At 35.6% G+C, this 8,610-nt stretch overlaps 1 protein-coding gene across 1 annotated transcript; it reads left to right on the top strand.

Annotated features, from left to right (window-relative positions):
• The first annotated feature begins 325 nt into the window (after positions 1-325).
• On the top strand, positions 326-8,089 carry LHY (Homeodomain-like superfamily protein). Its single transcript, XM_086458134.1, is given in 10 exon segments — positions 326-559; positions 667-692; positions 937-1,066; positions 1,158-1,269; positions 1,533-1,594; positions 5,906-6,091; positions 6,181-6,199; positions 6,202-7,460; positions 7,536-7,734; positions 7,737-8,089. Coding segments are annotated over 8 exon segments (2,073 nt in total). The 5' UTR covers positions 326-559; positions 667-692; positions 937-1,027; the 3' UTR covers positions 7,934-8,089.
• The last annotated feature ends 521 nt before the right edge of the window (positions 8,090-8,610 follow it).

Genomic DNA, 8,610 nt, shown 5'->3' with positions numbered 1-8,610 from the left:
AAGACAACACATTAAAAACTCACAAATGTAGGCTACGGGATACAGACGGTTTCCTAAACCGCCGCGTGGCATCAAGAACTTAAAGCCTCCCCATTTTTGTGGACGACAATTGCTCTCTCTTTTCTCGCATAAAAGCGCAGCGGAGCCAACACTCTGCAACTAATGTGCTGCCACGTGTCATAATCGAGTGAAGCGCTTTCTCGTTCTACGCACAAAGTGAACTTTCCTTGCATGCCAGCCTCAAATAAAAAAAGATTTAATTTTCCAATTAATAAATCCACAAAAATACTATGTGGCTAAGATTGCTTCTTGAGTTTCTCTCAGAGAGAGAACCAACTACTGCTTTTAGGTCTCCACCACGGAAATCCAAAAACTCTTCTTCTCAGCTCTGTTTCTCTCTTTAGTTCTTCTACTTGTTTTTCGTAGTTCAGGTGAAACTGTGTGAGATTCCGATCAACACTGCTGAAATTTACAGTTCCTGCGAGTTTCCGATGAGTGGTGTGATCGTGGAGAAGATCTGAGAGACGAGAGATTCATTCTTCTATGGCGATCTGGAGTGGTAAATTTTTTTTATTTTTAGGGTTTTTATGGTATTTTTGAAGAAGACTGATCACTCGTTATGTGGATCGCTTTCGATTACTGATTTGGTTTCCTTTACATTTTAAGGTTTGGGCGTCTTCCGGTTCGTTTTGGTGAGAATTCTGAAATAAGGAATGAGTTTTCTTTTAATGGATTGTTTGCAGTCGTTTTGATTTAGAGAATCTTTGCTGTTACAGTGGATTCTGTAAAAGGAAAAAAGAAAGATTTTTTTTTTTTCGTTTTTTTTTTTAATCGATTGGAACTGTTAGATGGAAACATGGTTCTTTATTTAGGTAATTTTATTGATTTGTGTGTTAGATCTAACTTGTGAAGTTTTCGGTGCCGTGGAGAGATCAGATCAAGAATCGAATGGAGAGAGAGATGGTAGAAGGATCTTGTACTTGTTCCCCCTGTTTATAGCCGAGGATTTGAAACAGAACGTCAAGCAATGGAAACATATTCATCCGTAGAAGAACTCATTATAAAGGTGATTTGGAAAGAATTTTTTTTTTTATCAATTTGTTTGTTTCAATCGTAAAATGGAATCATTAATTTTGAGTGGATGTCTGAGTTTGCAGACGAGGAAACCGTACACTATTACAAAGCAACGAGAGAGATGGACAGACGAAGAGCATAGCAGATTCTTAGAAGCGTTGAAACTGTATGGTCGAGCTTGGCAGCGAATTGAAGGTTCTATTTTTTACTGGATTTTATACTTCTCCGAATTTGTCATGGTTTAATACTTAAAACTTGAATCGAAATTACTTGAGTGTACACAGATTCAGATGAGTTGTTAATTTTATGTTAGAGGTGGTGAAGGAGTTCAGTGTTTTGGTGTTTTGATCCATGGATTTGGATCCATTGGTGTTTTCATGTTAGAAATAACTTGGAATTCTATGTTTAATGTTTAGAGATCCATTCGCTCTCTTCTGTTGCTTTTTTCTGTTGTGCAGAACATATTGGGACAAAGACAGCTGTGCAGATCAGAAGTCATGCACAGAAGTTCTTCTCAAAGGTCTATTGGTAGCTTCTCACCATTTTCTTATATAGAAGTCATAGCAGTGCTGCTTCTATTTGGTATTTTATGCTAAACTACATAGCCCGTGAAACAAAATTAATAAATTAGGCATTTAGAGTTCTGAATTATTTCAATATTTACCTTTGTTTTGTCTCGTCCTATGTCTTTTCTTGGATGTTTATTATCTTTTCATATTTTATAAATATGGGGAGCTGCGTTCAGGGTTTACAATTGTATGCACGATGTATCAACTATCAGGTCCAGGGCAGGCTCAATACAAGTTGGGGTCTAAAGCAAAGATTTTAAATGAGGCCTCCTTTATATTCAATATATTAATATAAAAAATTATTAATTAATTTATAAATATTAATAAAATATTTATTTAAAATCTATTCTTATTATTTTTGAGATGCAAATATACTAACTAATTCTTTTTTTTTTTTTTCAACTTTCAATGGGAGCCTTTCGATTTTTTTTTTAAAACTTCCAAATGTGGTATTTACTTAAGAGGATCCTGCAAAGAGTTTTTTATTTTTAGGGGACCTTATCTGAAGTGGGGCCTTAGGCAACCACCTCACTTGTCTTATGCTTAATCCGGCCCTTAGGCAACCACCTTACTTGCCTTATGCTTAAGTCGGCCTTGTATAAGTCATGCTATGAAATTGTAGGAAAGAATGATTGAAAAATTGTTAAGAAAAAACAATTAACATATCAAAGAATCAATAGTTTTATTTCAGGTAAATCAACTATTGAGTCAAATTTTCTAATTAGACAAAGAAAACCACTTTCCTTACTAATATAGTAAAAGAATCGTTGAGCTCATATGGATTACCAAATTGGCAAATCCAACACCACAGCCCTTTAGATTTCATGAAAAAGCTCAGATCCAAAAAAGTATATATTTTGGGCTTGATCCAAGGTTTTGAAAATGGACTACTACTGAACAGTGAACACCAAACACCGAACTCCTAAATTAAATTTAAAATTTAACGGTGAAAAAATAAACTTTTTAAAGTTCATAGAATTTTGACCTTTACATTCCTATGGCATGGGATTATGTTTTTGGATGCCACAAAGCCCAACGAACCTTAGTAAGATTTGAAATCTTACTTAGTAAGGCTAGCCTTACTCTCAGACAAATGGTAAAGAAGTATAAGCAAAAGAGAAATATCCTTCATATGATTTTCATGACTTAGAGAAAGAATAGGACAAAAGTACCCAAGAGCGCTATTATGATGCATTTTGAGAAAAAAGGGAGTACTGAATGGATACATTAATATAGTTAAGGACATGTCTGAATGGATTGTGACCTGTGTGAGGGTAAATGAGGAGGAGAAAAATGAGTTCCCAACTACAATTGGTCTATAATAGGGTCAATTTTATGCTTGTATTTGTTTTCTCTGGTTATGGATGAAGTGTTAGTGTTAGTTACTTTCGCAATTATATTTTAAGAATTTTTGTCATGTCGATTGGCACTTGGATACTCTTCAACATGGCACGACACTTCTAGACATGTAAAAAACATCATATGATATCATTAAAGTGCTACATCATATGATCTCATTTTGACATATTAAAATGAAAGTGTCATTTTAGGAATAATTATGTAAATTATAATGTAAAGTGCTACAACTTACAACTTACAACTTACAAATAAAAAATGCTACCCAATTAAAAAAACATAAAAGAAAAATGCTTCGGCCCTTTACAACTATTTGTATGATATTGAATAATTTAAGGTCGGTGTTGACATACATAGTTTAACTTTTCATCTTTTATCTAGTAGGTTTTTCCAATCAACACTCTAAAATTTTTCTTGTAGTTTATTTCAATAGTAAATGCTTCATATCTTACATTTCAAACAATTTGCATAACTTATTCTCTTTTTTTCTTCTTCTGCTATGCCTTCTCTATTTTTAAGGTACTAATGGCTCATGTAAGCATGATCTCTAAAATAGTTTTGGATTGTATTCATCCATTTTTATTTTTTGTAAGGCCATGTCGCTGTATTCAAATTTTCTAAAGTTGGTGTACAAACACTTGTCGATACTTTGAAACTTGGCACCCATTCCACACGTTAAGGTAACACTGAAAATAATTGCTCATATTCAAGAGCATGTAACTTGTTTGTTCCCTTGTTTGAGGGTAGGTCTTCTCAAGTGCCCTTCTTTGTTATCTTAATAATTTTTTACTTACTAAAAAAGAAATATACCCCAAATATACATAATGATGGAGAAATTGAGGAAGATGTTCCCATAGAGTCAAAGCTGGTTGGTTAAAGTGGAGGTGCACCTAGGGAGTGCTATGTGATAGAAGCAGATCAATCAAATTGAAAGAAAATTTTTATAAGATGGTAATAGGACCAACTATGATTTATGGAGATGAATGTTAGGCGGTCAACATGCATCAGTTTAATAAATTGAACTTATTAGAGATGAAGATGTTGAGATGGATGAGTGGAAAGACTAGGAAAGATGAAATTAGAAATAAATGCATTCAATAAAGTGTAGCAATATCTCCAATAGGAAGTGAACTGTGAGAAAGTCGATGGAGACTGTTTGCTCATACTCAATTAGGGCCAATTACATCCTCATATAGAAGAAATATTCATGTTGAAGGTCCTAAAAGAGTGAAAGGAGGAACCAAAAGAGTGTGGATGGAGATGGTGAAAAAGGATATGAATGTTTTCAATAACAAAAGACGTGGCTATGGAAAAAGTGTGATGGAGGAAAAATATTCCTTTAGCTGATCCAAATCTTTGGAATAAGGCTTTGAGGATGATGATCATCATATTTTCTTCATATATTAGCTTTCTTCAATCTTGTTTCAACTTAGCTTTGTTCATTCCTACATTATAATTCGGTGTCATATGTATTGTTGTCAGTTGCAACATCACCATCATCATCCGTGTTTGATTCTAAATATTGTGGTCCAGAACATGAATGCTATTTCACCTTTCAACTTTAGCTTTGAGCCTTATCTTCAATCAAGGCAATTGTCTACATTTCTCTTCATCCATGTTATTTTTCTGTTCTGTTGTACCTAAGTTTCATGATTCTAAACTTCGTAATTTTAAGTATTAACTCTCAAAATCCAATTTTTTGATAACTGCATCAACATGCATAAAGTGCTATTGATCTTGCATCAATCACACCAACTGGTTATCTACTGTAATACCATGAGTTTTGAGTGTTTTCACACTTATTAATTTCCTAAAATTTCAATGTTAATTTCCTATATTTCTCAATCATTTTAATAATATTTCCATTATTTTTTAAAGTTAGACTGTTATCTCCACACAGATCAAATTTTCTTTGAGCTAACCATAATAGAATTTGGAAACCCTGCCCATATGTTATGAGTTAATTTTCCATTCTCATAAAATGTATGGTGGTTTAATCATTTCTTGGAAAATGTGTTTTAGTTATCTGAAACTTCAACTTAAGATGATTTGATAATTAGAAGCAAGGTTAGCTTGGTGCCTTCCGAAGGGTATGGTTCATTTTAGCTCCTCACTTAAAAAACAATCTTCTTTCTCATAAATCACTTGAAAGCTTGCTCAAATGAAATTATCATAGCCAAATTTTACAATGGCGACACATGAAGCAAGAAAGATTTGCTACTTAGTAAGTCCGCTTAGTATGAGAGCAGTTCTTTTTTTCTTTGATTTGTGGAATACAAATTCTCATATGAGTTTATCCTATGAAATTGGAAATTGTTAATTCTTTTCAAGAATATGGTGCTCCCTCGTTGAAACATTGCGACATGTTTCTACATTCCAAGTGTCTATCATTCGTAGACGTATAAAAATATAGGGAAATTTATCTTAAATAAGGACATATCAAAAAATAATACTATCATAATACAATAATATGCTGTCAATAAAAACACCATATCATTGTTAATGTTATTGAAAATGACAGACCAGCATGCTTTTCAAGTTATATCTTTATATTCCAGTACTCATAATCACAAACTAATGAAGAAGCTATTTATTTTCATAATCAAGGTTTATTTAAGGTTATTTTCTTATATTATGGTAAGATTATATCAATACAACACACCATATCATAGTTAATGTTGTTAGAAGTGACAAATTACTAGATTTTTCAGGGGTATTTTAGGTATTTATGGAAAACGTCAAACTATTCTCATAACAGTTGTTGCGGTCCATGCACTGTGATTTCATATGTACCAACCCATTTCCTTCCAAAATGAAACTTCTGCGGCCCTTAGTCATTTTGAAGTGAAAACTTTCTAATAATCAAGAGTTGTTCCAATGCTAACAAATAATCCACTTTGTTTCAGTTGGAAAAGGAGGCTCTTGTCAAAGGTGCATCACTTGGACAAACTCTTGACATAAAAATTCCTCCTCCTCGCCCTAAAAGAAAACCAACCAAACCGTATCCTCTGAAGACCAATGCCAGTGTCTCTACCTCTTCATTGGTGGGAGCTAAACAAACACCGAATGTGGAGACCGACTCACCTCTTGAGGTATGTTTATATTATGTCGATTGTGGCGTTTCATGTGTTCATCTTCTTTTCTTTTCTTTTTGAACCCTCTTTCCTTATGACATGATCAGAATCCTACTGGAACTGAAAAATTATGAGAGCGAAAGAATCGCTAGACGAGGAAAGTGCTTCAGAAGTTCTTACCTTTTCTCAAGAGGCTCCTTGTGCTTCCATCTCTTCAGCTAGCAAAAGCTACATACAAACATCTATTGTACAAGCAAAATCTTGCAATTTGAGGGAGTTTGTGCCCTCCTCCGTAAAAGAAATAAGCGATCAGGGTGCAACTGATAATTGCATGAATGAAGCCCCAAAGCATGAAAAACAGGTAAATGGGGAGAGAACAAATGAAGTAAGGAAACCAGAAAAACTTCGTAAATTTCCAACGGACGAGACACAACCCAATCAGAGCTTCCCAAGGCACGTTCCAGTGCATATTGTGGACGGCAGTCCAAGAACATGTGTGAAAACTCCGTTCCCTGATATGTTTCCATCATCCATCCTTTACCAAGGAGGAGCTCATTTAAATCCAAGCTTATTCACAAATCCAACCTCCTCTATAACCACCGAACATCAAAGCAGCTCGTCAAGGTCTTCCTTTCACCAATCAATGCCAAATTTCCCCCCTCCCTTTATCCCATTTGTCCACAATCAAGACACTTATCGATCATTGCTCAATGTCTCTCCCACTTTTCCGAGTCTTGTTGTGCCTAATGTAGCGCCGCCAAGCCTTGCGGGTTCATTCTGGCCCTGCACAAATGTTGAAACTACCGTAGATTCGCCTCCTAATATGGTTGAAATTGCAGCAGCTACAGTAGCAGCTGCATCGGCATGGTGGGCAGCCCATGGAATGTTTCCTTTGTGCCCTCCTTTTCACCCAGGTTTTCCCTCCCCTACTGCACCCACAACTGCAATTCTTCCTGTAGTCAACAAAGAAGGGAATGTCAATGGTCCCCACGATCCTCCATGGGAAGTTCAAGAACAACTGGATCCAGAATTCTCTGAGGCTCCGAAACCACAACATTCGGCTTCTAAATCACCGACACTGTCATCATCGGACTCTGAGGAAAGTAGTGGTGCAAGGTCAAACGGTAATGAACTAAAACCTACAGATCATGAGCAGAAGCCAGCACCAATCACCGGGTTCCATGATTCGACCAAAGTGAAGACGAGAAAAATGGTGGATCGCTCCTCTTGTGGCTCCAACTCACCTTCCAACAGTGAAGTAGAGAAAGAAGCCTTAGAGAAACATGAGAAAGGCAAGGATGAGTCAAAAGAACCTGATGAGCTTAACAATCGTCGAGGCAGAACTACAAGCAACTTGAACGAGTCATGGAAGGAGGTCTCACAAGTGGTAGGTAGTGATTCCACATTTATTCTAAACTTGAATTTCTGATTTAATCTTATTATGTGACTCTTGACTTGTCAGGGACGACTGGCCTTCCAAGCTCTCTTCTCCCGAGAAGTTCTTCCTCAGAGCTTTTCACCGAATAAAGGGCAGCCTCAGAACAGTACCGAAGATGGAAAGCAGAATGACGAGAAAGATGAAGACGATACATTACAGTTATCTCTCAACAGTAGGTCATGGGAGGTCGATACCGATCATCCGAACTTGGAAAAGAGTGAGCTCTTACTAAGCAAAACAAAGAGAAGGGAATTGTATCTATTGGGCTTGGACATGGAAAGCTCAAGGGTCGCCGAACTGGATTTAAACCTTATAAAAGGTGTTCGGTAGAGGCTAAGGAGAGTAGGGTGACAAATGGAAGCAACCAAGGGGAAGAGAATGGTCCCAAGAGAATACGGTTAGAAGGAGAAGCTTCAACATGATAATTCATGCAAAGGGAACCTTTGCTTATTGCAATATATTGTTGGCTTTTTTATTCTTTTTTATCGCTATATTTAATTTTTTAAGGTCGAAGCTCGATGATCACGAAACTTGTCGCCTATCTGTGTATTGTACTATATATGTCTACATTTGCTTCACTGTCTTGCTAGCATTTATGTAATTCCTGCAAATACAGTGAGAGGAACTACTTTAGAAGAACGACTTCAGGAATCAATAGGAAGAGGCCTGTTATGGGCTGCCCAATGATGGTGTTAGCCTGGCCGAGTTGGGTTAAAATATCTCAATTCAGGTTAATGGATCAGACAACCCAGTTCAACCCGAACCATATTAAGTATTTATTTAAAAAATATATATATATATTATTTCATCTAGATATATTTGAAAAGAATCACATCAAGAATATTTTTTTTATAATCATTATTATGGCTTGTTATGTGGGCTTGAGTTTAGTATAATTTATCTAAATATTCCTTCATCAATGAATTTGTAGGCTGTATGTAATTTTATTTACTTAGGGCTTCTGTTGCAACACCAATGGTGTGAAATTCTTTGGGGATTTGCATAGAATTGGTGTGGATTATTATTATTTTTTAAATATTGTATTTGTTTTTTAGATGCAAAATTTATATGCTTGTCAAAATGAAATTAGGGTTGTTCA

The sequence above is a fragment of the Akebia trifoliata genome, chromosome 11, assembly GCF_017979445.1.
Source record: "Akebia trifoliata isolate Shusen 1 chromosome 11, ASM1797944v1, whole genome shotgun sequence".
Lineage (NCBI taxonomy): Eukaryota > Viridiplantae > Streptophyta > Magnoliopsida > Ranunculales > Lardizabalaceae > Akebia > Akebia trifoliata.
Note: the sequence above shows the minus strand (reverse complement) of the source record. Positions and strands in the feature narration are given on the sequence as shown.